The 14,220-nt window shown below is 39.0% G+C and overlaps 1 protein-coding gene across 1 annotated transcript in view; it reads right to left on the reverse strand.

Moving 5' to 3' along the window:
- Positions 1-14,220, reverse strand: part of SHQ1 (SHQ1, H/ACA ribonucleoprotein assembly factor) — a 167,152-nt gene that overhangs the window by 56,236 nt on the left and 96,696 nt on the right. The window contains exon 10 of the mRNA XM_019717052.2: positions 3,975-4,095. Within this exon, the coding sequence (XP_019572611.2) occupies positions 3,975-4,095 (121 nt within the window). The remainder of the gene's footprint in view (positions 1-3,974; positions 4,096-14,220) is intronic.

The following is a 14,220-nucleotide window of genomic DNA, read 5'->3' on the forward strand; positions in this document are numbered from 1 at the left end:
CATATGGTAATTGTCTTTCTCTGTCTGACTTATTTCACTTAGCATAATGTTCTCTAGGTCCACCCTTGTTGTTACAAATGGTAAGATTTCTTTCTTCTTTATGGCTGCATAATACTCCATTGTACAAGTGTACCACAGTTTCTTAATCCAGTCATCTACCGAAGGGCATTTCAGTTGTTTCCATGTCTTGGCTATTGTGTGATATGTATACTTTAAGCTAAGTATTTCTACTGGCTTAAAAATGTACTGCAAAATAACTAGAAGAAATATTAAATGCTAATACTGGCTGCATTAGACAAAGTGATGAAGTAACTTGCTAAGGTGTTATGGCCAATGAGAGGCAGAGATGGAACGTATTTTTACGGTTCATGCTTTTCCATCCCAGCTCATATGAAAGGGTATAAACTGGTCAGCTTTCAGTGGGTCCGAACTGTTCATGCACTGATCAGTATAGCCCACCAGCAAAAAAAAAATCACAGGAAGGGTAAAATCTTATATTGAATGTAGCTGAAAATTTCAACAAAAATACGTTTTTAAAGTGCTACAATTTTTCTTTTTTAACAATTAGAATCAGTGGTTCCCTCAATTGGCTCTACTAGGCACCATTCAATTCAACTAAAGTTTTACTGTGCTGACAAGGGACTGTGATGGGCCCACATACAGGCTCGTTCACAGGGACTTTACAATTCTAGAGGGGGAGAGAGATACACACCTAAATGACTATGCACCTAATGACTACACAGAGGGCAGGCCCGAGATGCACCCAGATGGTCTCTAAACCAACGGCTGTGGGAACATCCTGGAGGAAGATAAATGAATCCTTAATTCTTCTTTGGATAGGAAACGCTCTCTAAAGGGAGGACTTTTTTCTTTCTTTTTTTCCCACCATATACCATGGGTAAAAATGACTGGTTGTCTAGATGGCATAGCTAGAAAAATATGAAGTCCAGACTTAGAAGACCTGAGACAATCACAGACCTATCTCTTATAATCGACACGAAGTATGGCAAATAAGTTCACAAACTTGTTGCAAAGATGTTGCTAACCTTTTTTGATATCAGAGGGATTATTCATTATGAATTTGTACTAACTGGACTAACAGTTAACCACGTTTACTATTTGGAAGTGCAGAAAAGGCTGTGTGAAACAGTTAGATAACCTGAACTTTTCACCAACAATTCATGGCTCTTACCTCACGACAATGCACCAGCTCACACGGCACTGTCCGTGAGGGAGATTTGAGCCAGTAAACAAATAACTGCATTGGAATACCATCCCTACTCACCTGATCTGGCCCCCAATGTCTTCCTTCTTTACCCGAAGATAAAGGAAATATTGAAAGGAAGACATTTTGATGACATTCAGGAAATCAAGGGTAATATGATGACGGCTCTGATGGCCATTCCGGAAAAAGAGTTGCTTTGAAGGGTGGATTAGGCTCTGGCATCAGTGCATAGCTTCTTAAGGGGAGTACTTCGAAGGTGACTGTAGTGAAAGTCAGCAATGAGGTATGTAGCACTTTTTCTAGGATGAGTTCGCGAACTTAATTGTCAGACCCCCTGGAAGGACTTCAAGCTGCAGTGGCCACCACACTTAAAACTTTCAATGAAGTTTACAGTGAAGGATGGCAAGGAGTGTTCCTTTTCAGAAAAATTACATGCAAAGTCTGTAACTCAGAATAAGAATACAGGAACATCAGCTTTTAAGATGTGCAAATATGCACTATAAGACACAGATAACACAAGGAAAAATCCCTAAGTGGTACTAAAGCAAGACTTATAACCATTTCCCTTCATTAATTCAATATAAGAATGACTGCTACCCACATTCCAATAAATTTTTGCCAAAGTAAATGCCTGACTGCAAAAATGGAATGCTGTTCTTTGTGCTAGTCAGAATTTAGCACTTGTCTGGTATTTCAAATAAAATTTTACATAGTCTTAATTGTTATAATCAAAAACAAACAGAGACTAATGAAAATACAGAATTATTTTAAAACATAAAAATAAGGTGCTAGATTTCACCGATAAACTATATGGGGAAGAAATAAACCAGAAGGTGAATGGTGAGGAAGAAATTAGTTATGAAAATCGTGGACATTCACTGCAGCATAATTAACTCAGAGCCAAGAAAGTTCACAGTAAAGATGATACTGGAAAGCTCTGTCATGTTGTCCTTGAAAAATTAAGTAGGAAATTAAGAAATTTAATAAAAATTAGGTAAATGAACAAATGTCTCATTTCAAGGTGGAGGAAAAAACAGCTGGGCTAAACTAGAGTTAAGTTACATAAAAACATATAAAATAAAACTGATACAGCCTATTTAAGGAAAGGAAAGTTATGTCCAAATTGGTAAAGTTGAAAAAATTTTACCAAAGTAACCTGAAGAGTTCCTGCTGAATTCTCTCTCCTATCTCACTTCCCAATATATTACCCCTTTTGAAAATTTACTATTATAACAATTATTAGATCCTAAGAATTTCATTATATTTCCTGCAACTTAAAAGCAAGGGGAAATATTTTCAAGAGAAATAAAGTCTAATAATCCCCATATAATCTTGAGGGCCATACATGGTTCTACTTTAATGAAATATGATCTTTCTCTAGTTAATAAGGAATACCATGAACAGAGAAAGGAGGAACTCACAGAAATGGGATCCTAGCACAAACATCAATGCTCATTAATATTTATAAAATCCTCACCCTCAAAGAAAAAAAAATCCTAAACCCACACAAATAGACCATTTCAATTTAATTATACTATGAAAACAATAGGAAATGGTAGCAGGGTATTTGATAGGCTCAATTAGCAGGAGTATCCAATGAAGTGATGACGTGCCATCATGACCTCAAGGGTTAAAGATGCAATTTTCCATCTCATAAGATCTAGATTTCCAACACAAGTGCTGGACACCTCCTGCTGTATGTTACTAGGTGTTATCCTGAGCAGTACCCTAAGCATTTTCCTTACTACAGGTATAGCTTCAAGATATTTTTCTTATTTCACTCTGCAATGTAATTGCTTCTCCATCAACAGAAATAAAAAATAAATTCTATATAATGGCTCACTTGAAATAAGCATTAAAGCCATGACTAAAGCATTAATTTATCAATCACAGTAATAGTAAAAATATCATGATCATTTTTCTTGTAAGTCACAATGATATCGTGTAATCACTGTCTACAGTACCTAAGAATCATTCAAATCAACAGCTCTTTTTGTACTTTGTATGTTCTCAATTAACGATCTCTTGTTACTGAAATGGGTACTTTGGGCATGTCTGATAAGAATCAAGACTACAGAACCCCCTCACAAAATGAAAATTCACTGCATTTTTAAACTTAATATCGTTCCTTGAGTAAGGCAATGGTAAATTCTTTTTAAAATTTTACATACCAAGTGCAAGGAGCCCATTTGTGAGTGTTCAGACCCTTAGATACAAGTGTTAGCAAGAATCATGTTATTAGGCTCTGAGGCTGTATTTTTTATACTCTGAATAATGGATTCTGTAAGCCAGTGATCAGCCAATGAACGCACAGTTCTGCAATTAGAATTGATTAGATTTGTGTCCTTGGATGTTTACACAGGCACCACACGCACCCACAGGCACAACCCGCACACACACGTACATACTCTTACCCCACTGTAAGCAAACTCTAAACATTGGTCTTGATATTTCATATTGGACAATCAATAGAAAGCACTGAATCTTCACAACTGCCTTTTTAAACACCTATTTTCTAGACTGTACTATTTTTTTCTAGTAAAATTAACTTTTCACCATCTGCACCTCTTTCCTAAGCAAATTCAAGTACCTCATTTTGATCCAGTTACTTCTTAAAGTGTTTTGTGGCTATATGGGGCTTCTCTTTCATTAAGATTTATTTCCCAGGTTATTTCATTTTCTTCCTCCTAGGTAAGCAAGTATTCCAGAAATAGGAATACATATAATTCATAAGTAACTCAAAACTTACTTGGCTTTCTGAATCCACACACAGTAGTCTGAAATGTAGAGATCGTTTAGAATGTAAGATGGATCGCTTTCCTGAAAAATTTTGTGAACATCCAGTAGACACTTTAAAACCGCACTTTTACCTGAAGGAAATTTAAAAAAATTAAAATCATCCTTAAGAAAAAACATCTGATTTTTTTAAACTGAGAAATCCAGATACTGAGAGGTAATATATTTATAGCAGTTCAGAGTTTTAATCATTTTTTAGAATATTTTTAATGTTCCTTTATTGCATGAAATTATATCAGTACTATTGGGTTCAAAGCTCGTTCTTTCCTTAAGAATTATGAATAATCCTTATACTCTATTGTTATAATTAATTAATTGTGGTTACCACAAAAACACTATGAAACACAACTAGGTACATTAAACAAACGGAAGTAATCCTAATTAAATGAATATATACATGCATCCTATTAGATAATGTTCTTTTTTTTTTAACTACCTACTTTCCCACAAAATACTGATAATGTTCTTCTAATTCAAGCTTTCAAAATACCGTGGGAAATTATATTTTTGGTTTCAAACTTCATTTCTTAACATTTTTTGGTCAGGAATTGTCTAGTTCACTTAAAGAATTGAAGAAAACTCAGACTAAAAGCTAAAATATCATAGCACTAATTCAAAAATAAGCTGACAAAGGGCCGGCCTGGTGGCTCAGGCGGTTAGAGCTCTGTGCTCCTAACTCCGAAGGCTGCCGGTTCGATTCCCACATGGGCCAGTGGGCTCTCAACCACAAGGTTGCCAGTTCAATTCCTCGAGTCCCGCAAGGGATGGTGGGCTCTGCCCCCTGCAACTAAGGTTGAACACAGCACCTTGAGCTGAGCTGCCTCCCGGATGGCTCAGTTAGTTGGAGCACGGGCTCTCAACCACAAGGTTGCCAGTTCAATTCCTCGAATCCCGCAAGGGATGGTGGGCAGCACTCCCTGCAACTAAAATTGAACACGGCACCTTGAGCTGAGCTGCCGCTGAGCTCCCAGATGGCTCAGTTGGTTGGAGCGCATCCTCTCAACCACAAGGTTGCCGGTTCGACTCCCGCAAGGGATGGTGGGCTGTGCCCCCTGCAACTAGCAACGGCAACTGGACCTGGAGCTGAGCTGCGCCCTCCACAACTAAGACTGAAAGAACAACTTGAAGCTGAACAGAACCCTCCACAACTAAGATTGAAAGGACAACAACTTGACTTGGAGAAAAGTCCTGAAAGTACACACTGTTCCCCAATAAAGTCCTGTTCCCCTTAAAAAAAAAATAAAAAAAAAAAATAAGCTGACAAAATAAATCACTTGGAAAAAAGCCATCAAGTACTACAGTTTTGTTCAATCTAATTATTTCCTCCTGGTTATTAAATGAACCTAATTTTAATCCCAACCAAAGCCTACAAAAGAAACCTTTCACAACTCAACAATTTCCTAGGTGTTGTAAACTCCATGACACTGCCTGAAATTTATTAACTGTAAGGCAAATTACTAAATGTATAGTAGTACCACCTCTTTTGATCTGTAAGTACAGCATTTTCAGTTTAATTGTTTCATTCATTATAGTCCTAAAACATAAAAATACTGTATGTTGATTTCATGAAGACACTAGGTATGCTTTAATCAACATTTCGCACTTGACTTTTAGATATGATAAAAAGAATCATGAGCTAGATAATGACATCTCAAAATACCAAAACTGATGCACTAAATTTTTAACACAATTAACATTAGAAAGTAAGCTTCAAAAAAGCTGGGACTTCTGTTTTATTTAGTGGTTAATCCCCAACACCGAGAACAGAACCTTGTAGCAGCAGATTTTCAATTTCAATACTTTAAGAATGAATGAATGAATGAATGAATGACACAATAATTGCCCACTTAAACCCTTCCAATTCTTCCATCCCATAGCCTCACACACCAAGTCCTAATGATTTTTCCTTGGAAATGCCCCTACTAGCTTCCCCTTCTCTACCACCCCGACCACCTATCCTCATTGGTACTCTCATCATCTCATGCCTAGATTATAAAATCATCTTCCTCATCCCTCTTTTTACAGACTTTCTTTCCCTTTTATTCCTCTGACATACTTTTTTTCATGCATGGCTTTCATCAAGTTCCCTCCCTGCACATGCTTTCAAGGCTCTATGGACTTGTCCAGGGTCTTTTTCACAACTGATCCCCTATACCTGGAATGCCTTTTCTTCACCACTTGACCTAATGGAATTCTCATCTGCCTTGAAGGCCTAGCTAAGTCTTCATCCTTGAGGAAGCTTGCACTGACTTCCCTAGTCATCAGAGCTCTTCACTAACCCCTGCAAAGGAAAGCAGCGGAAAGGAAACTCAGTTGATCCTCCCCATGGCGTCACCTGCTCATTTCACAGAAGCAGAACCTGAGGTCAGGGACAGTAAGACACTCTCTGTACCACTGAATTGAAGGCTGAGGATCCAAATTCTGATCTTATTGGCTCCAGAGGCAATCCACTGTACTGTTCTACCCAGATGTTCTTGGCCCATTCAGTCTATATCACATTTTTATCATTGAAGAGTTAAGTAGGTAGTAAGTTCAAAGCAGGAGCCATGACTTTCAAAAATCTTTAAACTATTTATGCGGCTTCCTGATGTGCAGCTGGGAAGAATGCCAATAATAGCTTCATTGCTTAATTGGTTAAGAGAAATAAATAGTCATGCATTCTGAAAAATGCATCATTAGGCGATTTCGTCACCATACGAATATCACAGAGCGCCCCTACACACACCTAGATGGTAGAGCCCACTACCCAAGCCTATACAGCATGTTCCTGAACAAAACAACGAGATTAAATCAAGCACCAGAGAAAATGATGCAATCGAGAGATGTTGTAAGCACGAGACACATGAGGCTGCTGCTGGCGTAACGCGGCCACTGTTTTACAGCACACCTTTTCCCATGAGTAGAAAGAGTACACTTTAAATTGACAATAAGAAGTACAGTAAACATATAAACCAGTAACACAGTCGTTTATTACCAAGTAGTCTGGACTGTACCTAATTGTATGTGCTGTACTTTTCTACGACGGGCAGCGCAGTAGGCTTGTTTACCCAGCATCACCACAGACACGTGAGGGATGGGTTGTGCTATGATATTACCATCATTACGATGTCAGTAGGAGATAGGAATTTTTCAGCTCCATTATAATCTTATGGGACCACCGTCTGTCCTTGAAATGTCATTACTGGGCACATGACTGCATTTATAAAGCCTAAAACTACATTTGGTTAAGTCAAGGTCAGAGGTCTGACTTATCAAAGTGGCCTAGGTTAACTATAGTAAATGATTAGTGGGGGACCGTCCCCCCCACTGCAGGCCAATTTTAATTACAAAGTAGGTAATGTTGAAGGAAGAGTTTGATGACAGGAGGAGGAAATACAGCAAGTACTCGAATAACTTCATTTCGTTCAACTTTGTTTCATTAGCTCATTGTAGGAACTTAACTCTTGTTCATATAAATTAGCCTATGGTAAAATTGGTTTTGTTATATGTCTTTCACTTAAAGTCACAGAACCTACTGATGACGTTAAGTGAGGACTTAACTGCACAATCAAAACTCACAGAAGTGATGAAACCAAATTAGCCACGTTATCCAAATAGACAACTAAATCAAGGGAGAACTAACTGAGGTATAAGAATTTTTTTTTAACGGTTTTAATTGCCATGGAAAAGAAAATACCAAAGCAAACATATGCCAATTTCTCTCTCTCTCTCTCTCTCTCTCTCTCTCTCTCTCTCTGTAGGTCGGGTACAGGGGAGAGTTTATTTTTAAGATAACTACCAACTTAAAGTTTTAAAAGGGTCTTTACAAAAACTAACAAACATTCACTTGAAACTTAACACCCTAGAATACTGCCTCTCAGGATCACATAACTTACTAATATTGGCAGGTTAATAGAAATACAGGACCTGGTGCTGGGCCTCACAGCAAATAATTCAGTGAGTGAAGAAAAGGGGGTAGGTATGCCAGCCAGCTTGGACAACAGCATGAAAAGAAGTAGCCGTGGGAGTTCAAATGGGGTGGATTCAGGGTATAACAGGAAAAAACCATTTGGCTGGAGCAGATGGTTCAAGTAGGGAAATAGGGGGAATGAGTTTGGTAGAAGTCAGACTGTGACAAGGGAAAGGAAAGGAAACCAATACCATCTACAGGACTGAGGTGACAAGGCTGAAACACAGGCATGGGCAGTCGTGAGACAGGTTAGTTAGTACGACTGCTAGGTAGAGAGGGGGTCCCTGGTGGAATAAAGAAAAGGTAGCCATATCCTAAAATTTCAAGGTTTTGAAATCACTCCTTCGCTCCAGAACAAAATGTAACAAGGCCTTGAGGTTAATCATAAAATTCATTTTGGCCTGACAAACGGAGCTGATCTGATAGATAAAGAGTGGGTTACTTTGCTAATTCCTTTAGGATGGGCAAGCAGAACGAACCTGGTAGACGAATTTCATTAGAAGCCACCAGTTCCCTTCTTCAAAGAGTTCCCTTCTTCAAACAATTCCCCTTCCCCAAGCAGACAAAGGAAGGTATAAAAGTAAGAGCTTTTGCCTCAGTCACGGGCACCCCCATTCAGGACCCCCTCCCGCTCGGGAGCTGCAACCTCTTCTCCTGCTTCTAATAAACTATCCTCTTTTTAAAACTCTTTGCCTCTCCTGGTCCGTGTTTCCATTCCTTGGCTTCACGAGACAGGATCCCGGCCCACACTCAGAAACTGCCGACAGATCCAACATCACCTACATCAGTAGGGATAAAAGACCCTACTCCAGAAATTTTTATGAAGAAAGATATGGAATTCAGGTCACTCAGATATTTAATGAGAATCCAAACCAACCAATACCTCATGAAATTAGCAAACATGCCTAAAATTGAGGTTGTCCCCTAACTAAGACCCACAGGCAAATTCAGACCTCCATTTATCACAAAAGAATAATAAAAGTAATGTCAAAAGTAATAATTTTGTTTTAATTTATAGAGAAGTTACATTATATTTGCATGCTTTGATCCACATTTTCTTAAGAAAAAAAACCATACACATGGAGAAAAACCATTAACATATATATAAATGATATTAACAGTATTTGTCTCCACAGTCGTTGAACAAATATGTGAGTACTTGTGTGTGTCTGACATTGTTTTACATGTGGGATTACAGTTGTTTATTCTTCTTTGTACTTTCCATTATTTTCAAAATTCTCCACAATAAACATATGTTTAACAAAATGTTACGCATACTTGATTATATAGCCAATTCTTGAAATACTGACAAAGAATGCTAAAATATTTAATTCATACTTAAATTTTCTTAAAATGTATTTTTGAACAACTAAGAAGCAATATTTAGGTCAGGTACTTTTAGAAAATTACAAAATTACATGGAAGGCAGTTTAGAAATGGAACGTTATGCACTCTTCAAAAGTTGTATTTTCATTGTAAGTCTTATTCAAACTATTTTCACAATATGCTATGTAAAAGGTAACTAGGCTACTGGCAGTTGACAATCTAGAACAAAAAGCACATTAAAACCATCCTCCCCCCAACAATGTGTATGTTACCCCAAGGTTATATTTGATCTCTTTTGTTCCCACTAAATCACCATAGAGGATTACAACATCACAGCCAAGAGACTCAGGAAGTACGCAGCTTTTTTTTTATAGTCTCTTTCATACCGACTGCTCTTTCCCTCAGGTTGTCAACCACTTATCTAGCAGCTATCAGCAAAGGAAAAACTGGCCCTCTCCAGGCTATCATTTGGTCAGTGGCCAGAAGCCTTTAGGGACTCAAAATACATGGCTCCTGTGGGGCTATATCCAGTCGTGGGCTCCTCACATATCATATCGTCATTAATAAACTGCTCAGGCCTAAATCCAAAGGAATTATATCTGCTCAAAGACACTGCAGGAAAATGACCATTTTCAGCCAGTTCACTGCCTGGTCCAAAGCAGGAAAAAGAAGGCACCTTGCACAGTAACCACAGTGACAATTTTTACTGCAGCAATGAAGAGAGCTAGAATGTTCAATCTCCAAAGAATCAGGGATTCTCTATGATCGAGCCAGTCCACACTTAAGCCAACCCTATCCGTGGAAGAGAGGTTTCTGGGATCAAGATCTCTTGAAGGAGTTTAAAACGAGTACCCTGGTGTATAAAGGACAAGTGCCATGCATATTTTACTTCAGGGAAAAGGGCTGTCTAATGACAACAGAGAAACATAATGACAAAAAAAAAACATGGAGGACAGTAACAAGGAGATGGGCAGTAAACAGTATGTAACATTGTCTGGCTAGTCACTCCCCAGCTTGCCTTTAAAGAGAAGGCAAACTAAAAACAATGGGCTTTCCTGTTCTGGACACATGTGGCACCTCGGGTTAATGTATCTCAAGACTGAGCTGTTCTAAGTTAGAAGCCATTGACTATTGGAAATCTTCCTGTTAGCAGATCAGGTTTTGCAATAATCTCATAGTTTAAGGCTCCCATCCTTAGGAGGTTATCAGGACAGTGAATGTTTTTACTGGCTAAAGCCAGCATAGGAAAAATAATATAAATTGTTAACTCTACACAGTAAGAGCTAAATTTCTATTCAACTATTGGTACATTATAGATGTTGTGTGGCTGCGGTTTACTGGGTATCTAGTTCTGCCCTTTAAAGTTTTGAGCTACCCAAGACAAGAAGCCAAAAAGGGTAAAGGAAAAATAGGTGGTTATTCAAAATATGTAAACAAAAGCATTGCTTGGTCTTTATTTGTAAATGCTGTCATTTAAAAATGTATAACTTAGTACATAACCTGGCTAGAATTCTGGGATTTTGATGAGACCATATTATCAGGAAGGATAATTATTTTTAACATTACTTTTCATTGCTCATTGGACCATAAAAAGAAATAACAGAAAACTGTGCCTAATATTAATCAAAATTCAGACGATGAAAGTGTGGCAATTTGTTTCAATGTCAAGCCCTGACAGGAAGTATCATAAAGCCAAGTCCCCGACAATACAGACATGTGTTACATTTAGCTTTATGAAAGCTTTTCAGTCCATTTAATTCTTTATCCTTAAATTTCTCAGGTGCCATTTAAGCTCTTACATTTCTGAGTTGTAGTAAGAAACACACTTAAAGCAATAATAATAGTTACTATTTTAAGCACAAATTTAGTTCTGTATCAATGCTTAAATTATCCTTTGTTATTAAAATTACATGTTATCTGTATAGCCACAAAGAAAGTGAACACAAAGCAATCACATACTTTGTAAATGTCCCCATTGCCTGGAATACACAACCCCCAATCCAACCTTAATTCACCATCAGGTCTCAAATTGGGCATTACTTCCTCTAGGAACTGGGTTCCAACTCTCCCCCAAGCTGGTTTAGGTTCCTTCATAATTCCCGGCACACCTGTCCAGTCTGTTAAGGTAGGTAGTAGCTACCCACTTGTTCTGCACCAAGTACTTTTCATACACAGCATTATTTAATCCTACTAGTTAGGTACTTTCTTGCTTATTTCATAAATGAGGAAACTGAAACTCAAAGATATGAAGGAAATGGCCACGATCACAGGTAGGAAGCAACAGTCAGGACTTGAAAATAAGTACATCTGCCTCCCAGACACTATGCAATAGACACGGTGTCAGTATTCATCACCTTCTGTGGCAAACTCCTGGGTGAGAAAGGACATGGCTTTCCAACTGTCTTCCCCAGGCTGAACAATGTCTAGCAGATTATATGATCCATTCAGTAGAGGCTGGTTGTTGCTGTGGTCTGGAGCATGTAGAATCAGAGTTTAAAACACCTGGTCAAACTTCTCAGTGAACATAAACTAGTTGTAACACCTGCTGTGATCTTTAGGTTTCTGTTATTGTGTCATAACAAAGGTGGAGTACATAATTTGTTTGTACATTCCCTTACTACAGCCATATGATATCCCTGACAAGACAAAACTGTAGCTGTGCTAGGTTTCTTACATCACTACACCATCAAAAGCTCAAGTAATGAATTTAACCCAAGGCTGCTTTTTGCCTTTTCTGCTCTAACAATCCCTGCTAGATAAGCTGGTTTGAAAGGATAACCTTGACATTAACTCTATCTTCCTTAAGTCACCTGTCAAAGTAGTGGCTGTGTTAGTTCAGAAATACATGGCTGGATGTCACCAAAATTACATCATGGTAGCATGACTAATTTCACTTTCTTTAGACAGTTAAGAGTGAGGCATCCAAGTTCAAGGTAGAACATTAGAAAAGAAAATCCCATCCCTATACAGTAAGTAGAAAAGTAGAAAGGTTAAGCTGAACATGCATGGAAAAAAGTTCTTCAAACAGCTGCAATCTAAACCTGGGTTAAAAAATAATCCATAAGCATCTAAAGCTTCATAACTCTGTGGCTAAAACTTTATTCCAATGCTTCTACCTTATGAATACAGCATGTATCTCAATGACTGGTAGTTCAATTTAAAATAAATTTTTTTCATTGTTGCTTTAATTAAGACAATTATACTTCATTTTCCCCATAGACATTACTTAATATTAAAATTTTTGACTTATTTTTTGGAATTAGCTTAGTTCTTCATTGGGAAAACTAAAACTGTGCATGAAGTCAGAAGGAAAAAATATATAGAAAGAATGACAACTGGATTCCTCAAATGGCTCATAAAAGGAAAAAACAAACACAGTGCCAGGCATATGAGTCCCCTTGGTGATATGAAATGCTTACCAGTATGTCAAGGCAGAAGGAAAGAAACTGAACCCTTTGATACTCTTTCTATATTATAGTGAGAGTGTCTGTTTACTGATAAATGGTTTGCATACCCGTAAAAATGACTGTGCTTCTCTTCATTTTAATCAATGTACATTAAATATAATTTAGTAAAACTGATTAGATACCTATATCTACAAGTTTAATTTATATTAAAAGGTTACATGAAAACTTCATTATGAAATTAAGATTTTAGAATTCTAGTCCCAAGTTCTAAAAGGCTGAGGAAAGATCATTAAAAAGCTAAGTATAAATAATCTTGTGCAGTTCTCAACTAATCTCTCTGTAAAGTAAAAATGATAATAAGCCAAAAATCTGCTTGCTCTTGGTATGATCTCTTAGATCTTGGGTGCTTAATCTGAATCTCTTTCCACACGTATAAATTGAGGGGGAAATGCTTCAGAACTGCTGTGTGAATTAAATGAGACAATCAACATGTAAGCACTTTATACATGACAAGGGAAGGAGGACAGCAGGTCACAAAGGATCAAGGGCCCTGGGACTCCCTTTACTACTTCCTACCTCACCACCTGTGCAGCCCCTGCTCACAGAACTCCTTCCTCCTCCATACTGATGTAGGAATATTTTCCTGTGTCCCCAAATGAAGGCGGAATATGTCTCTGTGAGTCCCCAAATGAGGTAGGAATATTTTCCTGTCAGTCCCCAAACGATACAGATGATGTTGGATCTGCCGGCAGTTTCTGGGTGAGTGCTGGGATCGTGTCTCATGAGACCGAAGAATGGAAACATGGACCCAGGAGAGGCAAAGAGTGTTTGGTCAGCTGTGGGCATGGTCAAAGCGGCCAGGAGCGAAGTCATACCCCTCTGCCAAGTCAGACCCCTCCTCGCATGACAGAAACCGGGGCCCCTGGCGTTTCCCAGAAAAGGCAACAGACCCTGGTGCGATAAACAGCTCCGGATGCAGCCGCTGGCGCCCGATCTGCTCTGGAGGGGCCTGCTCATCTGCCACCTCACTCAGCCAACCCCCACCCCCAAAAATCACCTATATGCCTCCCTCACTCTGCCCTGGGCGCGACTTCACCGGCCTCGTCTGCGGATCAGTGAACCTCGGCCGGGAGCGCAGAATAAAGCACTCACTTTGCTCAACCCGCCTGACTCTCTCAGTCTCATTATCTCGCCGCAAGCCTTACATCAGGGGCCGAACCCGAAACCCGGGAGTAGTGGTCGGTCCCGTTTACTGGCGCGCTGGGACCGCCCTCCTCTCCCTCCTGGCGGCTCAGGACCTGCGACCTTCCACCCGGTTCTGGCTGTGTGAGAGGTGAGTCCCCCCGTGTCTGCCTGCAGCGATCGTCTGCCAACGTCTCTGGCCGCGCGGAGATTGCCTTCCGTTCTGTCCTAGACCCAGGACAGCTGTGGAGACGTCCCAGTTACGTAGCTTAGACCAAATACCGGGTCTTTGGTCTTGACTATTGATCCCCGAGAACAGACACGGGAAACCAAAA

The sequence above is a fragment of the Rhinolophus sinicus genome, linkage group LG10 (assembly GCF_036562045.2).
Source record: "Rhinolophus sinicus isolate RSC01 linkage group LG10, ASM3656204v1, whole genome shotgun sequence".
NCBI lineage: Eukaryota > Metazoa > Chordata > Mammalia > Chiroptera > Rhinolophidae > Rhinolophus > Rhinolophus sinicus.